General features: G+C 45.0%; 1 protein-coding gene across 1 annotated transcript in view; it reads right to left on the bottom strand.

Moving 5' to 3' along the window:
* PRKCI (protein kinase C iota) overlaps positions 1-18,601 on the bottom strand; it is an 87,053-nt gene extending 68,452 nt beyond the window's left edge. The window contains exon 1 of the mRNA XM_073674877.1: positions 18,297-18,601. Within this exon, the coding sequence (XP_073530978.1) occupies positions 18,297-18,376 (80 nt within the window). The 5' untranslated portion in view covers positions 18,377-18,601. The remainder of the gene's footprint in view (positions 1-18,296) is intronic.
* Positions 18,602-26,682: the final 8,081 nt, after the last annotated feature.

The raw sequence follows: 26,682 nt of genomic DNA, 5'->3' as shown, positions 1-26,682 counted from the left end.
TCACACAGTACAAGTAGGCTGGGCAGAAAGCGATCATTCGCTCTGCCACTGAACTAGAACACAACACCTATTATTGTTCCCACTGAGAGACCACTACACACAAATGAAACGGCACCTATACTACTGCAGTCATGTCTACCATGATACAGCATCATAATTTGGCATCTTTATCTCATTATACTAGAACAAACAAGTAAAACAAACCATATACTAAATATGTACAGAGTATCACTACTATACTACATGCTGTATACATATACATTGCATGTAAACCGGTCATCAAGAAGAAAAAGCACAATCCAATTGTACTCTTCAAACGAGAACCTGTCAGGTCCCCCATGTCCTCCAACCCAGCGGCATTCACCCATGTATGAGTAAATTCCTTGCATAACCAGGGCTGCGGGGTCGGTAAGCTAAACCTCCGACTCCTCAATTTCCATGACCGCGACTCCACGACTCCCTCATACACGGCTCATGTTTAAGTGATAAATTTACTGTAGCACAGATTCATCTCCGCTAAAAGTCTAGACCCTTAGATCAGGAATAGGACAGACATTTATAGGACATTTCATAACTTTCCCAAATTCTTATGAAAAAAATATTCACCACAAACTGCATTGAACTACTGTACCCAATTTATTATAGATTTTAGGATTCAAAGTCAGTCCATTTTATACAGACTCCACAGCCCTGTGCATAATGTTATTGAGTAAAAACAAGGTATACAAAAGCATTTATAATGTCTCCGTTTCCTATGCTAATGAGAGCTTTGACTAGTCGATGGTGCGTTAGTTGCCCCAAACTGGTCAGCCCTCTCTCCATGTTATCACGCCCCTGTGGGCGTGATAACAATTTGCAAATCTCGCACATGCGCACCGCTCATTTCGGCAGCGTCACTGTGTCTCTGAAGCCAGGTGTACTCTTCCCAGCTTCAGAGGCACACTGCGCATGACCGGAAGCCAACTTCTAAACTTCCGATCATTCGCAGTACGTGCCTCTGAAGCTGGGAAGTGTACACCTGGCTTCAGAGACACAGTGACGCTGCCGAAATGAGCGGTGCGCATGTGCGAGATTTGCAAATTATTTTTAAAAAGTAATACTCACGGGCCGAAAAAGTGTACCTAAAAGGATATGTGCACAGGTCGTTTTTTTCAAGTGGACCCCGCCTGAAAAAGTGCAGCAAAAGCTCCCCATAAAATGAACAGCAATGTCAAATCGACATTGCTGTGCACATGTTCCATCTCATGTCACCTTGTTTTTTAACCACTTCAGGGCACAAAAACCCTGAAGCAGTTAAAAGAAGTGACAAGCTCAGTCTTTGCGTGTGGTCTGCTCTTTATACTCCACAGCATATAGTGAGAGACGCAGATAGTGGAACAGCTTCAGGAAACCAGCAGCCGGTATTTATATGAAGCAGCTTTGCCAAAGAAAATTCAACAGCTGCAACACTGTCTAAAAGATGCACAAAACCAAAGAATAAAAAGAAAAAAAACAGCTAACATTGTATCAGAGGCTCCATCATGTTTGGTGCAACATGCCAAGTTATCTTCCCATCAAAAGGAAGGATACCACAATGGAACTAGGACCCAAATGTAAGTCACCAGGGTACGATGGGCACCATAGGTGTTTGTTAAGTGACGGATATAGCACTTCATCATTTTTGTTTTTCTGTTCCTTTGACAACTTATAAATGGAATGGATTTTGAAAATTTTAATGTAATGGACTAGTATTAGAACCATTTTGAGAATTGGTTTTCTACTTTTTCAAACACAATGTGCTAAACTTTATAAACATTTTACCCAATATACAGTGATAAAAAGCTGTACTAGTAATTAATGCATTTTTAGATTAGTGGGCCTTTAAGTAAAAAGATTTTGAAGATGGTTCACTGCAGATCAGGCAGTCATGCAAACATAGGCAGCTTTTACTGCTAATGCTTTGTGTGCTCGCCTTCCTTAAAAATAATGTTGCGTACAGAAAGGTCCCAAGCAACTGAGAACAAGCAAAGTTTGTTGAAATTACCATTTCATTCATGTCTTTATTACTATGATTTTGGACGACAACCCTGCTTAATGACATGAAATCAGTTAGTGGATACTTCTGTGACAAAGCTGGAAAATGCATGTTAAAGGGACCTGTCAGCAAGATTTATGCCCACAAACCATCACCATGTCCAGGAAGATGACAGGTTGATAGCGACAATATTCTTTCTTCTGACTGGCATCAGAAGGGAAAATACCTGTATTTGCACTGCAGTAAAACTTTGAGGAGTTAAGCTGCTCTCAAGCTGGCCGGCCACCCTCGTGAGAGGACCGACATCCCATCGGTAAGGAAGATCATCACAAGTCACCTCCTACAGTATTCAGAGCAACCACAATGCAGGGCTGAAGCTAGCTTTACTATGGAAGCAACAGATGTGGCATATGTGACATAAGTAGGTTTTCAGAGTTAGGGCTTGTTCAGACGAGTGTATATGCGGACTGTGTTCACAACGGAGAGCACACAGACCCATTACAGCCACTGTGCAAGGTATATTTTCCAAGCAGACAGACGGCCTGTGTAGAAATTCATGCACTATTTGTAAAGGCAGCTGAGCCAATGCGGACGAGCTCATAGACGCAAATAGTCCAATTTCCTATATGGCTGTCAGAACCAGGGCCGTGGAGTAGGTATAAATAGCACCAACTCCTAAAATATATAATAAATTGGGTACAGTAGCACAATGCAGGATGTGCTGTAAATGTTTTCATAAGAATTTGGGAAAGTTCTGAAATGTCCTATAAATGTCTGTTCTGTTCCTGATCTAAGGATCTCGGCTTTTAGTTGAGATGAATCTGTGCTGCACTTTATGTACACGCTCAGTAGTGAGGCAGTGCTGCACTTTATGTACATGCTCAGTAGTGAGGCGGTGCTGCACTTTATGTACATGCTCAGTAGTGAGGCAGTGCTGCACTTTATGTACATGCACAGTAGTGAGGCAGTGCTGCACTTTATGTACACGCTCAGTAGTGAGGCAGTGCTGCACTTTATGTACATGCTCAGTAGTGAGGCAGTGCTGCACTGTATGTACATGCTCAGTAGTGAGGCAGTGCTGCACTTTATGTACATGCTCAGTAGTGAGGCAGTGCTGCACTTTATATACACGCTCAGTAGTGAGGCAGTGCTGCACTTTATGTACATGCTCAGTAGTGAGGCAGTGCTGCACTTTATGTACACGCTCAGTAGTGAGGCAGTGCTGCACATTATGTACACGCTCAGTAGTGAGGCAGGGCTGCACTTTATCTACACGCTCAGTAGTGAGGCAGTGCTGCACTTTATATACACGCTCAGTAGTGAGGCAGTGCTGCACTTTATATACACGCTCAGTAGTGAGGCTCCTTCTACCAGGGCTGTGGAGTCTGGGAAATTGAGGCATTCGTGGTTTGGCTTACCGACTCCACAGCCTTGTTCAGAACCCGTCCTTACTCTTTTTTTTGGCCTTCAACACTCACAGACTTTGAAATGATATCAATACTGTCACGTGTTTGAAGGGCTGTCCCAGCATTTTTCCTAAGAAACGCTATACCCAGAACATGCTGTATTCTGATAAAAATGCTACGAAAACACACCAAAACACTATAGCCCAGATTCCTTAAAGTCAGGCACCTCTTACAATTGTCAGACGTCTTCGCCAGAATTGTTACTCCAGATGGGCTGCTATACAATTCTGGAGTAATTTATGCCACTTCTGACATGTAAATTATGATGAACTTGCTGAGTGGGCTTCGCCACGCTCCGTCGTAGCTCTGCCCAGTTTGGCAGTGCTGGCTAAGACTGGCAGTAAAAGGCAAGTGTCGCTAAATTTTTGCGCAACTACAAGTTGCACAAAACTTTTGCAACATTTCAACGTGTTTTACACCGAAAAAAAATCTTGTGGAATTTCGCCTGCCTGTATGCATACAGGCCACATCATCAAGACCAACATTTTTCATGCTGGTCTTGATGAGGAGATGGGTGAACTGTGAGGCTTCTAATTCATTAAGAGACGCACTTTTTCTTTTTTTTTTCGTCATATACGCGGTGACAGTTATAGGTTGAAAAAAGGCACAGGTCCAACAAGTTCAACCTTTCTCCACCATTCTCTATTGCAATTATTTATAACCCACAATGCCATTTGTTGTGAGATAGACTGACAGCAAGAGAGCTGAAAGCATTTGTCATTCCTACCTCTTATGTACAATGGTTTTGGTAGTGCAGGTGTCATTGTTTCTCACTTTAATAAATCAGACGAGGCCTAAAGTTGCATGCATCTCTGTGTGTGCCTCGACACAAATCTTACTCCACTCAGACTGGAGCAATATTTGTGACAAAAGGCATGTTACCGCTCATCATAAATTTGAAGCATCGGAGTGAGGGAATCACCACTCCCTGTACCAGCTCCACCCACTTTATTATTAGAAGGATAGTTACCCATCAGTAGGAGGTCACCCTGTCGTGGTTGATTGGCATACATGAATTGGCCAATTTATGCGCTAAGAACCTTCATTTTTTGTAAGTACACTTTTTTTGTAAGTACACTTTATTTAGCAAAAATATAGTTTAGATCTTATGTTTTCAGTGTTTGCATATATCGTGGCCCTTACAGAGTGCTGCTGTGTTCTCTTTTTGTATGTTATGCAGTCATTGCAGCTTGCACCCTTTCACACTAAATGGAGGTGCTGGTCAGTTTTTTTGTTTCTTGTAGCTCCACCCACTTTGTCTGAATTGGGCAAAAACATCAAAAACTACATTTTGGCACAAGCCTGCATTGTGCAAAAAGTTTGCAACTTTTCAAAGCTTTTTATGCCAGAACACTGGCGTAAAAGCTTTGATGAATCGGGGCCATGGACTTCTAAATATTTCTCTATATATTAGGATAAAATAATATCTGTGTAAGAAACAGCACTAAATAGAGAAGTGCATCTTCAAAAAAATAGATGAAATATATAAGACGACATAAGTTTTGGTTTCCTCCTCCTGGCAAGGGATAAAGCATTTAAGATTTAGAAGGCTTCGACAGTAGACAGTGAGATCTGCTGATACATCCAGGTTACAGTGCATTGCAAGGACTGCATACAATTCTCAGCTAACAGCAGCACTAGCTATGTACCTGAGTGCAGTCCCTGCATGTAATGGCACCTGTCAGCCTAATATAAGTGGTGCAGGTGGTCTCCGCTGCTCACTACAGTAAATGATGGCACATCACTAGGTTATGCCATCACTTCCTAAACAGTGGGAGTTGCACTGCCCGGACCACCAACACTGTTCATAGTAAAGGGACTTCAGACATTCCCTTTACATCATTACTCTTAGCTATCCGTTGTGTAGGGCAGGGTTCCCCAACTCCAGTCCTCAAGGCCCACCAACAGGTCATGTTTTCAGGATTTCCTTAGTATTGCACAGGTGATAATTCCATCATCAGCACAGGCAATAGTTACATCACCTGTGCAATACTAAGGAAATCCTGAAAACATGACCTGTTGGTGGGCCTTGAGGACTGGAGTTGGGGAACCCTGGTGTAGGGGAACTGCCAAGGAATTACATTAATTTTCATTTTTTTAGACCGGTGGTTGCCCCTGAGGCTCAATCCTCACTAAGCAGAATGGTACTTGATAACATCATAAAATTAGAGTGCCCCTTTGAGATGCTCCATCAGACAGAGCTTAAGTTCAGACTCTGCTTCCCCTTCAACCCTGATGTCTCAGAGCAGCGCTAAATGTCAAAATTCAGACATAACATTTTGTAATGTGTTCTTTATACACTCACGTTCCTCTCCCGTTGCCAGTATCAGACATTTTTCTATAGAGCATCAATATTGCGCATTGGCATACAGAGCTTAATCACCTGGTGCATCACTATATGGACACCATCATTACTATTATATTATATAGTCATCGCATTCCTGTAAAGTTTCTTATTCGCCCTTTTCTGCTTTCAAATCATCTGCCCACGCGTTTCGGCATCAGGATTCTAGAAAAAAAACTAAATAATGTATAATTGCATTGTTACAGACTTTGTGCATAAAAATCCAGATTTATATGCCTCTCCGAGTACATATATTATGCTACCAGCAACAGATGCCATTGGTGGTCATCACCCAACATCTGTTAGGAGTCTCATATCAATGGGATTTTTACTAAAAAGGCAAAATGTACACGGTAAGGACAAATCTTTTTCAGGCAGGACATTCAGAAGATGTGACACTACATTCCAAAGATTCACAAGACTTACTGAAGAGGAACAAAAATGCAATAAAACAAATACTGGAAGCTGAAAGTCTACATCTGTCATCTCTGCAAGCCTGTGACTGTGCCACAGTTTTACACATAGCTGCCATGATAGTACAGCATAAAACAGAATGTATTATGTAAAAGGGGGTTTTGGGGAATAAGAATTACTGCAAAAAAACTTCAGTCTGTATATTTTATATACTTTTAGAAAATTAGAGAAACTCAATCAAAAATAAATTCAGTTCTGCAAGAAGAGGAGAGCAGTATACGCCACCAAGAAAGGAATTCCCCATTACTCAAAGACGGGTTCACAAGACCATGAAATGTGAACTGTACTCATATCGCAATACTAGGCCCAATCGCCAGACATATATGAAGCAGTTAAGTCAGGACGGGAAACCCAGCAGTCGGGCCAGTTATTGAGATACTAGCAAGGGCCGCATTTCACAGACAAGCGAGACCGGCCTCATGCTAATACACTGCTCAAAAAAAGAAAGGGAGCACTTAAACAACAGAATATAACTCCAAGTAAATCAAACTTCTGTGAAATCAAACTGTCCACTTAGGAAGAAACACTGATTGACAATCAATTTCACATGCTGTTGTGCAAATGGAATGGACAATAGTTGGAAATTATTGGCAATTATCAAGACACCCTCAATAAAGGAGTGGTTCTGCAGGTGGGGACCACAGACCACATCTCAGTACCAATGCTTTCTGGCTGATGTTTTAGTCACTTTTGAATGTTGTTTGTGCTTTCACACTCGTGGTAGCATGAGACGGACTCTACAACCCACAGAAGTTGCTCAGGCTGTTCAGCTCATCCAAGATGGCACATCAATGCGAGCTGTGGCAAGAAGGTTTGCTGTGTCTGTCAGCATAGTGTCCAGAGGCTGGAGGCGCTACCAGGAGACAGGCCAGTACACCAGGAGATGTGGAGGGGGCTGTAGAAGGGCAACAACCCAGCAGCAGGACCGCTAACTCCGCCATTATGCAAGGAGGAACAGGAGGAGCACTGCTAGAGCCCTGAAAAATGACCTCCAGCAGGCCACACATGTGCATGTGTCTGCACAAACGGTTAGAAACCGACTCCATGAGGGTGGTATGAAGGCCCGACGTCCACAGATGGGGGTTATGCTCACAGCCCAACACCATGCAGGACAATTTGCATTTGCCACAGAACACCAGGATTGGCAAAGTCACAGATGAAAGCAGGTTCACACTGAGCACATGTGACAGAGTCTGGAGACGCTGTGGAGAGCGATCTGCTGCCTGCAAGATCCTTCAGCATAACTGGTTTGGCATTTCTTTGGAGGGCCGCACAGCCCCCCACGTGCTCGCCAGAGGTAGCCTGACTGCCATTAAGTACTGAGATGAGATCCTCAGACCCCTTGTGAGACCATATGCTGGTGCAGTTGGCCCTGGGTTCCTCCTAATGCAGGACAATGCCAGACCTCATGTGGCTGGAATGTGTCAGCAGTTCCTGCAAGATGAAGGCATTGAAGCTATGGACTGGCCCGCCTGTTCCCCAGACCTGAATCCGATTGAGTACATCTGGGACATCATGTCTCGCTCCATCCACCAACGTCACGTTGCACCACAGACTGTCCAGGAGTTGGCGGATGCTTTAGTCCAGGTCTGGGAGGAGATCCCACAGGAGACCATCCGCAACCTCATCAGGAGCATGCCCTGGCGTTGTAGGGAGGTCATACAGGCACGTGGAGGCCACACACAATGCTGAGCCTCATTTTGACTTGTGTTAAGGACATTACATCAAAGTTGGATCAGCCTGTAGTGTGTTTTTCCACTTTAATTTTGGGGGTGACTTTAAATCCAGGCCTCCATTGGTTAATAAATTTGATTTCCATTGATGATTTTTGTGTGATTTTGTTGTCAGCACATTCAACTTTGTACAGAACAAAGTATTCAATGAGAATATTTCATTCATTCAGATCTAGGATGTGTTATTTGAGTGTTCCCTTTATTTCTTTGAGCAGTGTAAATCCATAGACACCCTGAACTACTCGGAAAGATCTTAATTGGCCAATCTTTGGGTTTTTATTTTAATAAACTTACTTCATGTAAATTACATTCAATGGCTGTAAAAAATTTAAACAGCCATAAAAAGGCCAGGTTATTGCCATGTAAAAAGAAAAGAAATAATCATGCAGGAATCATTTCAGATATTTTATGTCACGCATAATCTGTACATTTCAGTTGAAAAACAAACATTTTTGAGTGAAAAAAAAGAAAAGAACTTAAAGAATGTGGTTGCGTAAATATGAACACCCTTAAACGAATACTTTATACCCTTTGAATTGATGACAGCATTCAGTCTTTTTGGGTAGGAGTATCACCATAGCACATCTAGAATTTGCAATCTTTGACCACTCTTCCTTGCCATAGCGGTCCAAATCTGTCAGATTGTGAGGGCATCTCCTGTGTACAGCCCTCTTCAGATCAACCCACAAATTTTTAATTGGATTCAGGCCTGGGCCATTCCAAAGGTTTTCTCATCTTCTTTTGTCAATTTAATTATTTTGTTAATTTGGAGGAATGTTTAGCGTCATTGCTCTTCAGTTTTTTTTAGCCGAGGTCTAAAGGTTTTGTTGCAAAATTCGATATTTGGAACCATTCATAATTCCCTCCACTTTGACTTAAGCCCCTTTTCCAGCAGCCGAAACTTTACGGTGGGTATGGTGTTCTTTAGGTTATGCAGTGTTGGCTTTGCACCAAACATTTCCTTTGCAATTTTTGGTGATAGTTCCAAAAGGTATCTGTCAGCAGGTTTTGGCTATTAAATCTTAGAGCAACATAACGTAGGGGCAGAAAGCCTGATTCCAGCTATGTGTCACTTATTAATCTGTGTGCTATAGTTTCAATACAAACAATGTACCAGTGTTTTATCAGCAAGAGATCACTGCAGGACTAGATCTCATGTGAAGGCCAGTCAAGCTCCATTGAACATAGAGTTCAATGACTTTAAAGGGAATTTGTCAGCAGGTTTTTGTTATTTAAGGTGAGAGCAACATAATATAGGGGCACAGAGCCAGATTACAGGGATGTGATACTTGCTCAGCAGTTTTTGCTGCTTTAACACAATCAGAATTTTATCAGCAGGAGATTCACAGCAGGACTAGGTGTCATGTGTCAGACCAGTCAGGCGAATCTGTGTAGCCCTGCCCCCACTACTGACTGGCAGCTTGCTGCCAATAAAGGGGTGTGGGCAGAGTTATACACCACTCAGCATTCTGACCACTGCTACATCTACAGCAGAAAAAGCAGTGATTCTATCAAAAGTTCAACAAGCAGCCCAGTAAGTGAGTGACATCACATAAGACTATCGGCTCCTACATCATGCTGCTGTTTGATAACATAGCAACAATCTGCTGACAGTAACCTTGGTCTCACCAGACAATATCCCATTTTCCCACATGCTTTTGCCAGACTTGATGTAGGTTTTGGCAAAACAAAGCCGGACTTGGATATTTTTCTTTGTAAAAAAAAAATGCTTTTGTATCGCACAAAACAAGCATATGAAGAACTTGGGAGCTTGTTGTCACATGTAGTACTTGCTGGAAATTCCTGGAGCTCCTTTAATGTTGTGGTAGGCTTCTTGGCAGCCTCCTGGATCAGTTTTCTTCTTGCCTTTTCAGCAATTTTTGAATGACGTTCAGTTCTAGGTAATGTCAATGTTATGCCAAATTTAAGCCATTTCTTGATGACCACCTTCACAGTATATCTAAAGCCTTGGAGAAAAATGTGTACCCTTCTCCTGACTGAACTCAACAATGAGATCCCTTTGCTGTGTTGTAAGCAGTTTATGGACTATGACTTTTGCTGTAAAATGCAACTAAGAAAACCATACTAGAACAGCTAAACTTTATATGGAGTTAATCAGAATCACGGTAAATGATGGCAGCTGTGTACTGTCTACTATTTAACAGTTTCACTGCGATTGGCTAATTTTGAACATAACCACGTGCTAAATTATAAGAGGGTGTTTACACTTGTGCAACCACATTTAGTTTGGTTATTTTTATTTTCCCTCTCAAAATGATTTCAATTTGTTGCTCAATCGATTTGAGCATATTATGGGTGACAATAAAAAAATAAAAAAAATATTTCGGAACTTTTTCTATGTTACATAGGTTGAAAAAAAATCAAGTTCAACCTTTCTCCACCAGTTTTAAATTCTTTTTGGTATCATTTTTATTACATGACAAAAACCTGACATTTTAACCCCCTTCATGACCGGGCCATTTTCCGTTTTTTTGCTCCCCATCTTCCCCAGAGCCATAACTTTTTATTTTTTGGTCAATATGGCCATGGGAGGGCTTATTTTTTTGCGGGACAAGCTGTACTTTTGCACGACACCATTGGTATTACCATATCATGTAATGGAAAAGGGTAAAAAAAAAATTCCAAGTGAGGTTAAACAGCAAAAAAAGTGCAATTCCAAAGTTGTTGTTTTTTTTGCCATGTTCACTGAATGCTAAAACTGACCTGCCATTATGATTTTCAAGGTCATTACGAGTTAGTAGATACCAAACATGTATAGGTTCTTTTTTATTTAAGTGGTGAAAAAAAATCCAAACTTTGTTTAAATAAAAAAATAAAAAAAAAATGCCATTTTCCGAGACCTGTAGCATCTCCATTTTTCGGGATCTGGGGCCGGGTGAAAGCTTATTTTTTTGCGCGCGCCGAGCTTACGTTTTTATTGATACGATTTTGGAGTCGATCCGATGTTTTGATCGCCCTTTATTGCAATGTAGCGGCAACCAAAAAAAACCAGATTCTGGATTTTGAGGTTTTTTTTCGCTACGTCGTTTACCGATCGGATTAATTTTTTTTTTATATTGCTGGATCGGGCAATTCTGAACACGGCGATACCAATGTGTGTATATTTGATTTTGTTTTTTGTTTCATTTTGAATGGGTCGAAAGGGGGGTGATTTAGACCTTTATATTTTTTAAATATTTTTTTTACTTTTTGCATGCTTCAATAGTCTCCATGAGAGACTAGAAGCTGCAGTTGTCCGATTGCCTGTGTGTAGAATTGCTCACTTGCTATGAGTGCTGACCGCTGGGCAGCACTCAGCAATCTGGCAACGACAACCGAACTAGTCTCCTGCAGACCCCGGGTTGTCATGCCAACCTATCGGCGACCCGCGGTCATGTGACAGGGGCGCCGATGGGAGGGGCCATTTACGTGCCTCCGGTTTGTGCGAGTTAAATGCCGCTGTCAGAGATTGACAGCGGCATTTAACTAGTTAACAGCCGTGGGTGGATCGCAATTCCTCCCGAGGCTGTTAGGTGCACGTCAGCTGTATAGATCAGCTGTCATGTGCCTGGAAAGGTGCAGGCTCAGCGCCAGAGCCCGCACCAAAGGGAGGGACCTGACATGTGACAGAATAGTACGGCACATGTCAGAAAGGGGTTAAAGTGGTGTGTTGACTTTTTATAACCACTATATTTGCAAGTGAACAGCTGTGCATTGCACCTACGTGCCTTGCAGAAATCACTGTTAGGAAGGTTTCACATGTCCGTATATCTCCGGTACCGGAAATATCCGTATCCTGTATGTTTTTTACGTTTTGCATCCGTGTGTGGCCCGTGTGCCGCATCAGGATCACACGTACCACAGGTAGCGCTGTTCCCAAACGCCGGGTTCTGAACACTGCCCTCATCATGGTTCCTCCCGGCGCCATGATCAGTACCAGCAGGGACAGTGATGAGGGTAGTAGTGTCTGCTCCCTCAGTGTCCCTGTGTAAAAATCAGAATAAAATAAAATCCTTATACTCACCTAAGTTTCCCCCGCTGTAATCCATGCGACCGCTGACGCCGGGGAGAATGAGCAGCTCCAGCGAGCAGCTCGGGAGCGGTGTCCTGTCAATCACTGAGCACAGCTCCGGACTGGCTCATTCTCCCCAGCTCTTCGGCGTCAGCGGTCACATGGATTACAGCGGGAGACACTTAGGCGAGTACAAGGATTTTATTATTTTATTCTTATTTTTACACAGGGACCACTGTGGGAACAGACACTACTACCCTCACCATCATCCCCTGCTGGTGCTGATCGCAGCGCCGGCTGGGAACCATGATGAGGGCAGTGTTAGCACCCGGCGCTTGGGAACAGCTCTAACTATAGCGCTGATTCCCAGGCGCCAGTACGTGTCACACGGATGTCATGCGTGTGGTACATTTTGCGGACAGTGTATTCGTAAAAAAAAATATCCATATCAGCGTGTGGAGCACACGGACACGTAGTCCGTGAAAACACACTTACATGTGCACAGACCCATTCATTTTAATGGGTCTGCATGTGTCAGTGTCTTTGGTACGTGTGGAAACTGTGACCACTCGTACCGGAGATACTGACGTGTGAGAGTGACCTTAGGCCACGGCCCCACTATCAGTATTTGTTCAGTATTCCGTCAGTATTTTTTCCTCAAGAGTGGGAGCCAAAACCAGGTGAGGAACAATCAGAGAAAAGGTATAATAGAAACAAGTCACCAATTCTGCATTTATCACCCACTCTTGGTTTTGGCACCCACTCCTGAGAAAAAATACTGACTGAATACTGACCAAATACTGATAGTGGGGCCGTGGCCTTATAAAGACAGATGTGGGACCCACATCTATCAGACATTTATGGAAAATCCAGAGATATACTTTAAATGTCCGAGAGGAAACATCCCTTAAAAGAGTTTTCTGGTTTCACAACAACCTTGTTCACAGGTACAATGTGTTTGTTTTGTTTGTTTGTTTGTTTTTTCTTAAAAAAAGAATCAGTCGCTGCTTCTGGTGCCTGTTTGGGTATGTGGACACTGTCTTTTCTTTAGGCAGGTCCACAGCATAAAAAAGTGCGAACAAAAAATATATATATATATATGCATCAGTGTAAAAAAGACTTGCTATGCATACATTCAGTCTTTTGAGCTTCTTTTAACCAACAGCTTCCCATTTGTAAAGATGAAAGGTGGTTATGTGACTTGACCATTCGTCAGGCGGCTTACACTTAGAAGCTGCTCACTATTTTACACAGAAGAAAAATAAAAAATGACGGTTGCAGAGCCGCCGCAGAAAATGGCCAAGTGGATACTTCAGGAAAAACACTCCCGGCATTTTCCTTAGTCTTCTGCCTGCAAGACTACATCTAAAAGTTGTGTGCACATACCCTTAGGGCTCTTTCACACGTCCGCGTGTCCAGTATGTGTGGTGACAGTTTCCACACGTACCGGAGACATTGACACACGTAGTCCCATTCCTTTGAATGAGTCTGTGCAGATGTCAGTGTGTTTCCACGGACCGCGTGATCCACACGTAGACATGTCCGTTTTTGGCCGGCAGCATGGATCACACGGACCCATTCAAGTCAATCGGTCCGTGTAAACACGTGCTGCACACGGATGCCATCTGTGTGACACGTCCCGGGTCTTGGGAATGACTGTACAGTTAGCTCTGTTCCCAAGCGCCAGGTGCTGAACGCTACCCTCATCATTGTCCCTGCTGGTGCTGATGGTAGTAGTATCTGCTCCTGCACTGTCCTCCTGTAAAAATAAGAATAAAATAAAAAATCCTTATACTCATGCCAAGTAGCCAGGGAGAACGACTCCTGCAGCGAGCGGGCCCGGAGCTGCGCATTCTCCCCGGCTCCTCTGCTGAGTGCTCGCATGGATTACAGGAGGGGACACTTAGGACAGGTGAGTATATGAAGCTTTTTATTTTATTCTTATCTTTACAAGTGCACTGTGGGAGCAGACACTACTACTCTCATCATGACCCCCTGCTGGTGCTGATCGCAGCGCCGGCAGGGAACTATGATGAGGACAACGTTCAGCACCCAGCGCTTGGGAACAGCGTCAACTGTACCGCTGATTCCCAAACGCCGATACATGTGATCCTGATGCGGCAACACACAGGTGCACACGGACATCTCCAGTACTGTTTTTCCGGTACTGGAAATAGACGGACGTGTGAAATCGGACTTATTGTCTGCAGCACTAAAGCCAATAAGGGAGCTCAGATTCTCTGAGAGGCTAATGCCATCTACTCGCACAATGTCGCTGAGCTCAATGATTAGCTGCAGCGCTGACATGACGTCAGTAATGCAGACAATAACAGGTCATCAGGAGCAGCGGTGGAGGCACTGTGTAGGACCTGGGAAGGGTGGGTAGACAAGTTTTGTTTTTTTTAACAAAATATGCCTGGAGATTTTATTTAATTGATAAACCCCTTCAAAGTCCTGTAATATAGTAGTTCGTCATGAATTCTATTGACAAATAAAAATGTAGACTGGTGGGCTTCTGAGGCTGAATTCAGGGATCTGTGAAACATGGCTGTGTGTGGACCACGATATACAGACTGGCCGCAGGTCTCCAGACCTGGACATCACGATCCATACCTGGACAGTGTGATGTCTAAATGAGGCCCAAGTCATGGCTGCTCTTGATTCTGTACGGTTTATGGTCATCCTTGGACACTTTTGCATCCCTCGCTTACATATAAGGTCATGGGATTTAGTTAAAACGGAAGACCTCCTGATGAAGTTTGAAGGATCAGACCTACCAGTAACAGGTATAGTTTTTAACAATTAGTTCAATTGGTCGGCCATATGTTTAGTGGGAAGTTAAATTAAAAAACTTGCTTTGTAGGGTGTGGGGTTTTGGCGGGGGAGGGGGTATTCCTAAATAGCTACATATGTACGTGATAGATGGAGTTGAGCAAAAGAATTTGAACTGCCCTTGCCCAGTGTCTAGTCCGGTCGGATGTGGCAGTTGGACCAGTACAGTCTTCAGTTCTGCGGCTTGGTGCCGCTGGCATTTATTAGTTTACCAAGCCTCGGTCCCACAATCATGAGGTCGTGTGTGGCCTAGTGACTACTCATGGGGCCTAGTAAACACCAGAGGATGCCGGCTGAAGAAGTGAAGACTGCCGTCGACTGGCTGCCACGAAGAAGAGAAGGGCAGTGCGTTTCTTTTTGCTTGACTAATTGGGGATACAGAGGCACCTATCCAAATATCGCTGGCTGCAGCTATACCCATTTATAGACAGCTGTTTCTTACTGTGTGATGTGTAAATCTACATGGACTGTTCTTGGGTTGTATACTGTCAAATTGTGGTCCGCAGACGTTACACTCAGGTGATCAGTACGGGTGGCATCAGTGTGTTCTGTATTAAGAGGCCAGTGATGGGGCTTGGTGGGAAGATCAAATGCAGCTTGGTACCTATAGGTGCCATGTAAAGAAAAGGCCATAGGCAACGAGACAAATGTGCTTTAGGTTCTGTTCACATTACTACTGAGGCGCTGTCACAGATATGGGCACAGATGACCTGATATAAGGCTGGACACTGATGTAAACCCAAATTTACCCCAATGGGGTCCGGCAGGCAACATTGATTTCAGTTATGCAGGTTGTGTTTTTTCTAACCAAATCTAAGTATTTTCTGTATGGTTTCTACATTGTAACGGCTCATGATTTATCTTCATAACACGTTTCCTTGCACAGGTATTTTTCTTGTAGCATTAAATAAGATTTGTGAGAAAAGCAAAACGTTGCTATGTTCCAGTGTCTCAACAATACATCAGGTTTCTACTCGAGATGCAGCATTCACTGAGGTACAATATGGCGGCACACAGAACGCTAATGGACGTGCTCCTCACAATTTGCTGATCGCTCCCAGCACTGCAGAAGTGAATGATTATGTAGTTCACACCAATACTCTACATGTAAACCATGGACTTGTTAGCGCCTTACTCTGGAGGACCCATTATCTACTTTCCACTGTGACAAGAGCTGGATTCCCCTCTATTGACTTCTTACCCGTTTCATGCAGACAGTGCACTTCATGGTATATTCAGATGTCTGACAGGGTGTCCAATAATTGGTGCCCCTACCAACCTCGAGGACAAGGGTGCTAATTTTCTGTGCAAATAATTAATGCAGCACTGACGGATTGCAGGATAATTTGTGGATCTGTCTCCGTAGTTGAATGTGATTCTCACTCGTTTCTGGTTGTAGTATTTGCAGCCTCTCGAGACACCGCAGTTGGGAAACAGGAGATGTGGAATGTTGCTTTCTTGACAATATACTTGCACTACAAGTTCTGACATTTTAGACCATCCCATTCTTTACACCTGGATTTACAGAGATCCCATCCTAACTTCCTGCAAATCCTAAATAATTGTACATAGGGGCAGGGAGCATATATACTGCTCATGGTGTAGTCTGGGCACCATTTATCACCATGATCATGGATTTCACACACCTATGGAGTACTGTGGAGAAAAACATTGCGACTTAGATGACGTCAGTAGCGAGGAAATTATTTCCTATGCCTAGTACAGTGAATATAGAGATTTACCCTGAGGTCACCCCCAGGGCTGTGGAGTCAGTAAGCCAAACCTCCGACTCCACGACTCCCTCATACATGGCTCATGTTTAAGTGATAAATTTACTGTAGCACAGATTCATCTCCGCTAAAAGTCTAGACCCTTAGATGAGGAATAGGACATTTCATAACTTTCCCAAATTCTTAAGAAAAAATATTCCCCACAAACTGCATTGAACTACTGCAACCAATTTATAATATATTTTAGGAGTCGGAGTTGGTCCCTTTCATACCGACAGACTCCACAACCCAGATCAGCCCACAAATATACCAGTTATAATGCTGATGTAGTGGCAAGTACCAGGGCTTAGGTGCTAGGTGTCATGTCAGCTGTGCACCCCTATAGTTATGCCCCCTGAGGGTAGTTATCACTTTCTTCTTCTTACCATGTAATCAAGGTATACTAGTAAACATATGGAACAGAAAGTAAAAACCATGCCAGTGCTTTACAAGGTCTCATTCGTTACTCAGCAGCTATAAATACATCATCCACAGAGAACTTTCATTTACTACATCCACAACTATAGTATGTATACACACTCTACACGGCAAATTACTCAGTGACAGGGCCCCCCCCCCCAAGAGGGGCCACCAGCACCACTGCCCCACGGACCACTCCCCAAGAGGGGCCACCAGCGCCGCTGCCCCGTGCACCACCCCCCCCCAAGAGGAGCCACCAGCGCCACTGCCCCACGGACCACTCCCCAGGAGGGGCCACCAGCGCTGCTGCCCCAGGGACCACCCCCCAAGGGGGGCCACCAGTGCCGCTGCCCCGCGGACCACCCCCCCAAGAAGAGCCACCAGCGCCACTGCCCCACGGACCACTAGCGCTGCTGCCCCAGGGACCACCCCCCAAGAGGGGCCACCAGCGCTGCTGCCCCAGGGACCACCCCCCAAGAGGGGCCACCAGCGCCGCTGCCCTGCGGACCACCCCCCAAGAGGAGCCACCAGCGCCGCTGCCCCGCGGACCACTCCCCAAGGGGGGCCACCAGTGCCGCTGCCCCGCGGACCACCCCCCCAAGAAGAGCCACCAGCGCCACTGCCCCACGGACCACTAGCGCTGCTGCCCCAGGGACCACCCCCCAAGAGGGGCCACCAGCGCTGCTGCCCCAGGGACCACCCCCCAAGAGGGGCCACCAGCGCTGCTGCCCCAGGGACCACCCCCCAAGAGGGGCCACCAGCGCTGCTGCCCCAGGGACCACCCCCCAAGAGGGGCCACCAGCGCCGCTGCCCCAGGGACCACCCTCCAAGAGGGGCCACCAGTGCCGCTGCCCCGCGGACCACCCCCCCAAGAGGAGCCACCAGTGCCACTGCCCAGGAGGGGCCACCAGCGCTGCTGCCCCAGGGACCACCCTCCAAGGGGGGCCACCAGTGCCGCTGCCCCGCGGACCACCCCCCATGAGGGGCCACCAGCGCTGCTGACCCAGGGATCCCCCTGCGGAGCCCGCGCTTCCATTTAGCATGAATCAGTGCGACAAGTGGTAGCAGGAACCAAAACTATAAGTGTCAATACATGAGTGTCTGCCCAGAACACACCTATGATGCCATGCTACACTACTGGTGCCAGTCACCCTGTGCGATCAGTCAGTGGAGCAATGCGGGTGCTCAGGAGAAGCCCACCACCGCCGGAGACACTGCCCCGCACTACTCACCCTTTGAAATACGCCTTGACCCGGACTTGGTGGGAGTTTTCCGCGGGCTGGGACATGGTGCTGTCCCTCTGTGTCGGCATGTCCTCCAGTGGTGCAGCTCTCAGCGCCCGCTGTGCCCCTCACAGACAGATAGACACCCGGCCGGCACAGTGCGCTCCTCAGGCCTCGCTCCCACCTTACTGCTGTCCCTGTCCGGAATCCTAGCACAGCCGGGAAGACCGTACCAACTAGCACACATCCGGGGGAGGGGCCTGCCCTGCCCTGCACACAGCCTCAGTGTGGGGATAGGTAGGCAGAGGCGGTGACAGAGCAGCATCATCCCTCCTCACAGCACGGTCAGCCCGCTCAGCCCTGTGATCACACGGCGCCCGCCCGGCGTGCAGGCAGCGGATGTTACGTCTCGGCTGCACCTGGTTCAGCTGCAGGTCACAGTGTGTGCGGAGGACGGGGGTCCCTGTGCACGGACCCGGCTGCTCACTGCGGCAGATCTCTACCACTGTGCACACCATGCAGTTTAGAAAGCGTTAGGATGAGATCAAAGGGATGTCTCAAAACAAACAAATCAGGAATGTTCTGAAAACCAAATGTGTGCTTCTTACTACATCAATCACATCACCCCTGCAGCCAATCACTATCCTTAGTGGTGTTTGCGCCACAACACACGCATGACCGCTGAGGTCAGTGATTGGCTGCAGTGGTCACACGATGAACGAAATGTGGGGGAGATGCAGCCACCAATGGTTATTTCTTACATTCCTGCTCATCTCTTACACAGGCTTTGTAAAATCAGAGAAAATCCATTTACACTTTGCACTTTTTTTCATGACTGTTGTAAATGGCGTCATCTGTCTGGTCCTTCCCTTATTAAATATTGTATTCTTTAGTGTAAGAGAATTAACCGACGCTTCCGCAGCGGCTCCATTCCAACGATATTGGCGCTGGGTCACCCATCATTCACCTGATGTTGTTATGCCCATGAGCTCTGCAGCCAATCAGCGGCCTGCAACACTCACACTTCTTTCTGACGTCTAACGTTCATCCAAAGGAAGTGTGAGCAAACCAGCCCAATAGTGAGCACTGATTGGCTGCAGTGCTTACGTTACGTGTCGAAGGTGGTTATAGCTGCCGCCACTCACCATGTACTGAGCGGTGACTGAAGCAGCGCCTCTGACTGAAAGTCGGAGGCTTTCAGGTGGAATAAAGTGAATTTCATCCTGCAATGGGGCTCTCATTTCCTGCGCCTGGCATCTTCAGAGGACCACTACCCTCAGATTAGCCCCATAACTGCAGGATAACAGTGTTTGGGGACATTACAGGTTCCCTTTAAAAAATGGGTGTTGTTAGCTATGGAAACAGCCAGAATTATGCAATGTGACTTTTTAAAAATTACTTTTCTTTAATGAATTACATAAGGATAGGTACACATGGATTTTTTTTACATTTATTTTACAAGTTAAAGAATTTTGGAATAATAGCGTTTTCTGGCGCTATTTTTATGTGTTGTTTTACATGTATTTTTCAGCATATTTTGATGCATTTTTAAAGGTTTTGTCCAGGTTTGGGGCTCTGTGACTGCAGACTGGTGAATACTCACAATGCACGCTGTCAGGATGCGCTGGATCATGTGACTGCATGTATGTGATATGCATACTTCCGGCCTCATTCCATTCAGCAGGTGACTGCATGTATGTAGATCGCATACTTGCTGTTAGGAGCTCGCCCGCTATCAGCGTCAGCAACTGAGAATCCTGACAGCACGCGTTGCGCACTGCGAGGATTCACAAGTCTGCAGTCACATAGAGTGACTGCAGACTTGAGCCCCAAGCATGGGCAATACCTTTAATTCTAAGGGTATATGCACAGAGTTGTTGTTTTTTTTAAGTTGTCAAAAAAGAGCTTTCTAGTGGAAACCGCTCCTGGAAACGCTCCTTCTTTTGGGAGTTTTTGAGGATTTTTTTGTATCCTTAAGCGGTTTTGAAGTTTATGGAAATGGTTCTTTTTCTGAAGTGTTCTTTGCAGCCTTTTGATTGGACAGTGCCAACTTTGGAGTGACTTCTATCCGGAGACATTTCATAGAAGTAACATCCAATTTCTTTTTTTCCAAGCAGGCATTTTTTAAAGCTAGAAGTGAAAAAAACAGAAAAACATAGTTCCCTCCTTCCTTGATAAGGGGTTCATCAGGAGACAGCCTCTGGAGACCACTAGAAAAAGGGATACATCAATGCGCACCCAAAACAGAATTGTTACGGATCCGGGTGGTGGAACCTCTGAGCTGCGGTGCAAGGAGGGGCCAGAGGGGCGTGACTAAGTATCAACTCGGTCCGACCAAGGTCGCATGGCGGCTCAGTCAACTCCGTGAACCAGGGAGGAACCGAGCAGAGGGACCAGGTGCCACTCTGGGACCGACCTTGTATGAGAGCAGGTGACTCCCATGGGTCAGAAGGCAGGAACTGACTGGTACAGCGGATGAGCTTCAGCTGGCAGGCTGACTGGTGGTCCGGGTAGACAAGCAGGCTGATTAGGCAGATAGTCAGGCGAGAGTTCCGGGTAGGCAAGCTGGCGGCACAACAGATAGATGGCTGGTGCTTCCAGGTAAGCGGGCTGGCAGGCACGGCAGGCAACAGGCGGGTGCTTCCAGGTAATCAGGCGGGCAGAGCCCATAGACAGATTGGCGGACTTGACTGTAGACAGACTGTCGGGCCGAAGAGAAGACAGGCTAGCGGACTGAGCAGAAGATCAGACTGGCGAACAGGACTGACTTGCAGAGGACCTGGGGGTAACAACCTTGCACGGGCACCTCCATATTGGAGGAGGTGACTCCTCTAGGGACAGCCCTCCGGTGATTGGCCGGGGACTTTTTAGGACAGCGCACACGGCCCCTTTAAGAGGGAGGGAGCGCGCGCGCGTGCCCTAAGCACAGGGCCAGGGAAGCTGCGTACACCAGCAGCAGCTGCAGGGAGGCCAGAAGACGCTGGAGCAGGACCGCGGCGGTAAGGCGGACAATGCTACAAGAATGCAGGGGACTTAGTGGAATGCTGCATGTGCTCCACATGTTTGCAGCTGCTCTTATACGCCCAGGGAAGTGACCTCACTTCCTCAGGGCTATCCATATCAAGGGCTGGTATATTTTGCTGCCCTCTCCCCATCCATAGATAGTGTCAGCGGATTGATATCCAGGAAGTGACGTGAGATGCCCCAAATGTGACGTCGGCAGAACGCAAATGCGTTCCACCAACCCACCACCTGGAACGGAAGTCATCCAGTGAAATGCAAATGCTACTATACAGCGACTCCCCATCGATTGAGGCCAAAATGGTCTCACTCTCCACTATAATACCCTCAAGTTTGTTAATCAGATCCATATTATCCCTCAGGTGGGAGGGCAGGGCAGTGACAAAAGGGCGCAACATTTCATCATCTTTCCCCCACCTCACTCAACCCCCCCATCTGACCTATCCATCAAAGTTAATGACTGCCCACTCTCCCCAGTAAGAACAAGTTCACTGCCTCGGTGTAACCCTGGACTCTGATCTCTCCTTCAAACCACATATCCAAGCTCTCTCCACTTCCTGCCAACTCCAACTCAGAAATAACTCCCGGATTCGCACATTCCTCAGCAAAGACTCTGCAAAAACACTAGTACATGCCCTCATCTCCCACCTTGACTCCTGCAACCTCCTGACCTGTGGCCTCCCTTCTACCACTCTTGCACCCCTTCAATCTATCCTAAACTCTGCTGCCCGACTAATCCATCTTTCCCCCTGCTATTCCCCGGCCTCTCCTCTCTTGTCAATCCCTTCACTGGCTCTCCATTGCTCAGAGACTCAAGTTTAAGACCCTAACCTTGGCATACAAAGCCATCCACAACCTGTCTCCTCCATACATCTGTGACCTAGTCTCCTGGTACTTACCTGCACGCAACCTCCGATCCTCACAAGATCTCCTTCTCTACTCCCCTCTTATCTCCTCCTTCCACAATCGCATACAAGATTTCTCCCGTGCATCCCCCCTACTCTGGAACTCTCTACCCCAACACATAAGACTCTCGCCTACCGTGGAAACCTTCAAAAGGAACCTAAAGACCCACCTCTTCCGACAAGCGTACAACCTGCAGTAACCACCGCTCCACCACACCGCTGCACAACCAGCTCTACCCTGACCTACTGTATCCTCACCCCTCTCTTGTAGATTGTAAGCCCTCACGGGCAGGGTCCACTCTCCTCCTGTTCCAGTCGCTGACTTGTTTTGTTCAAGATTATTGTAAGTGTATTTGCTATGTATACCCCTTTTCACATGTAAAGCGCCATGGAATTAATGGCGCTATAATAATAAAAAATAATAATAACATCCGGTCCAGATAAACACTTGAATTTTGACGTACATCATCAATGTAGGAAATGATTGGCCGACCTTTTAAAGGGTGTAGACCTTTATGAATCTTTGGCAGTGAATAAAAAGTCGCCGTCACAGGATATGTTGGATATAAAAAATTTAACTCTTTCTTGGAAATGAGACCGGCTCCCAGTGCCTCCTCCAAAATACATAAGAGTTCCTTGGCATATTCCACTCCAGGATTTTTTTTAATATTTCATAAGTGCTTTCATCCGATAAGAAAGCTCCACACATCATAAGATATTTATCATTGTCCATTATTACAATATTTCCCCCCTTATTGGAGGATTTAATCACTATTCGAGTGTTACTTTCCAGACCGGATATTGCGTCCCTCTCCACCATAGATATATTTGGCAACACCCCTCCTCTTGGGCTAATTTTTCCAACTTCCTCTGTCACAAGTGTAGAAAATATGTCAATCGTCCAAAGTCCCCTGGAGGGGGCATTTTAGTGTTTTTAAGCCTCAGATCCAAATAAAGGCCTTCACCCAACCCCATTCTCCTTCATCCCATAGTTCTGCAAGTAGTTCAATGTCAGGTAGTTCCTCTGGAGTTATCCCCAACAATTCATGTTTCTGTTTATCATTTTTGATGAAAAAATTTCACCATTTCAACTTGCGTATGAATAAATTAATATTCTTGATCCAGTTGAAGGAGTCAAACTTAGTGGTAGGTACAAAGGAGAGTCCTAAAGCAAAGACCCTCCTTTCTATTTCTGTGAGATGACAAATTATAAATTTGATTTTCACCTTCACTTCTCTCACCAGAAAACTTCAATTCCCTACTCATTTTGTTGGCTGGTTCGACCATATCCTGTCCCGTAAGTTGCAAGGCATTGCCTCTCTGCCTCCTAAAAAAGAGGATGTTGATGAGGAGGATATGGGAGCCGTAGGCCAAGGACGAGAGGTTCCACCTCCTCTTTGTGTACCTCCCTGCCATCTCCTATTTTGGCCCCTTTTAATGTACCCTCTATATCTATTTTCTCCTCCTTTATTACCACGTGACTCACAATCTGAGGACTCTATGTCCGATGAGGAGATCTCAATTCGTGGTTCTAGGTTCTCAGGTGTAAACCGATAGGCATACTTTTCCTTATATTCAGTAAGATCCTTAATGAATCTTTTATGTTTTCTGTCTTTTATGAAAAAAGGGGGGAAACGCGTCGGGCCTCATTTTTAGAGAGAATACCATGAGATAAGTACAATCTTGTTCATTATTATCTAATGAAGGTAGACTATATGCTATTATGCTGACTGCAGTATATATGGTTCATCATTAAATGGACATGATGCAGTGTCTCATTTAAATTATCATTAATGAGTCCATGATTTTATAATTACTATGAGTAATGAATATTGACTTAATGGCATTATAAAACTGTATATTATGAACTAGAGCTGTTGTATGGACTATATATCTTGCGCTAGATCTGTTAAAACATATGTTGTGACTGACTGTCATGGGTCCATGATGGTTGTGGAGCCATGGGTCTCTATGGTTGTGGACCAGGTATTTACTCTTATGGCTATGGACTAGCTATTCCTATATATCTATCCTATACCTATCCTATCATATTCCTATGATACCTGCATCATCTTTTGGTTGGGAGGGATGTGGTGTCACTTATAGTGGGGCTTTATTCCTACCTTCTTTACCCTCTGTTACCAATAGCCCATTGACCCCCTGAGCACTGCAGGGCCCAGTAGGGGAAATATAGGGCTAGTCGACGATGACTCAGTAGGGTTCACATCCGCTGTTAGGTAGGGTGTGGAATAGGATCAGATTTAGGCCCTCAGAGACGCAAATATTACTATCTAATGCTATAATTGAATAGATATAAGAAGGACAGTAAGTGACACCACACCAAGACTAGTTTTTAATATAGGTAGACGCTATCTATAGGGTATAGTAGGGACCAATAGGGTCAGCCAACGTGGAACGGGGGCACTAACCTCGTTTATTACAATAGGGCGCCAACCCCCGCAGTCAGGTAGGGAAAATGAGGACCAGTATAGGGATTTAATAGATCACCTAGTTCCCTGCTGACTTTTTAAACAAATTTCTTGTTAACAGTGTTTGTTAGTTTGTGCGGTGTTCTATTGGGATTTTTAATACATTTAATAAAGAGGAATTTTAAAGAGGCTTTTCTTTTGGTTTATGTGAATTTAAAAATACATCAAAATCCACGTAAAAAAAACTCAATGTGTGTAACCCAGATATGGGTTGCTTCAACTTGGTGTATTTTTTGGTGCATTTCTATAAAAAAAATGTGCTACGATTCACCCTGGAAAACACAAAGAATTGATGTGATACTTTTTTGACAAAAACATGCAGTTCAAAATGCGACGTGCACTATAGGCACATTTTCTCATACAAATTAATGAGAAGCTTGATGCAAGCAAATTTGAAGCATTTTTATTTGGATTTTAGTGTGGAATCTGTTCCAAAAATGACATAAAAACTGTTTGAATGTAACTCAGTGAAATGTGCCATCTGTAAGAAACATTGATTTTCTCATGTCAACCGTATTGCCTTCATGTGGCATCCCTATTGCTCCTTTTTTCTAATCTGTTTTTTTCACAGAAGGAATGTCTTTCTTCCCAAACCAAGAAAAAGACCTCTAGAAGGTCATACGTTTTTATTCATACTAATTTTTGATGCCATGGAGATGGAGCCAAGTTTTGTCTGGTCTTAAACTTCAAATCTGCAGTCACTCTATGTGATTGCAGACTTGCGAATCCTCATATCACGCACACTAATCACTGTGAGGACTCTCCGGAGTCAGCAGCTTGAACAGTGGTCATGTGACCATAAGTATGGGATTTTCATACTCTCGGCCACATTCTGACTAGATGGGTGCGGCCTCGCTCAATGCAAGTGTATCAAGCAAGGCCGAAAAAAATCACATACTTTTGGTTGGCTCTCACAGCTGACACTAAAGAATCCTTACCATACGCACTGACAGTTTGCTCTCTTGCCGGCGAAGTAGCGCACTGGCACTCTGCACAGTGACAAAGGAGCTCGTATTGATCATACGTCGGCATTGACAACCGATGCATGCTAAGAAGAGTAAGGACTAGCCCAGCCCCTGAAATGGACATCACTGATGACTCTTCTTTTCAGGATGGGGACCGAGGCTGCCCACTGATAATGTCTTATTTGAGTATACCATCTCTGGGGATTCTCAAACAAAATGTCGTCAAAGAAGAACTAGGTAAAAAATTTAAATACAGCATTTAGATTAGAGAGGGAACAGTAGGGAATTTTCAATTAAAGTACATTAGAAAAGAGATTAGACTTTTACATTAAAGAGATAGACATTTAGAATTAAATCAGTGTTTGTTTTGGATTATCTCTTTAAGGCAAAGTGGAAGGAAAAATTAAAATTTTGCCACCAAAATATTGCTTTACTCCTATTTTTTTCATTATTACAAGAGGTAATAAGAAAAAATGGACTCCACTATTTATTATGCAACTTCTCCCGAATGTGGTAATATCCCATATTTGGTCAAAAACTGTTGGGCAGGGCTCAGAAGAGAAGAAGCATTATTTGATTATTGGAGAACAAATTTGACTGGAATAGATTGTGGACACCATTTCGCATCTGCAGAATCCATGAAATGCCAAACCAGCAGAAACCCCTACAAGTGACCCTATTTGGAAACTAGAATCCTGTAGGAATTCTTCTAGGGGTGTTTTGACAATTTTGCAATCATTAGCGCTTCACAAAATTTTATAACGTTTTGATTTGCAAACAACAAAAATAAAAAAAATTACCAGTAAAATGTTGATTTAGCCCCAAATTTGTAATTCTTACAAGGAGTAGCGTCACGCAGGGTGTGCAACACAGAGGGAAGAGGGAAAGGGGGAGTGGAGACCTCCTAATCTAGTCTAGTATCACCCTGTCTCAACTACCATCCCTATATTGGCTCTTCACCAATCGCCACACGCGTGCCTCGCCTTGATTTTCCCTGGCGTATGGCTAAGGCTAG

Source organism: Phyllobates terribilis, unplaced genomic scaffold, assembly GCF_046119375.1.
Source record: "Phyllobates terribilis strain yellow unplaced genomic scaffold, ASM4611937v1 Scaffold_3__8_contigs__length_932513732, whole genome shotgun sequence".
NCBI lineage: Eukaryota > Metazoa > Chordata > Amphibia > Anura > Dendrobatidae > Phyllobates > Phyllobates terribilis.
Note: the sequence above shows the minus strand (reverse complement) of the source record. Positions and strands in the feature narration are given on the sequence as shown.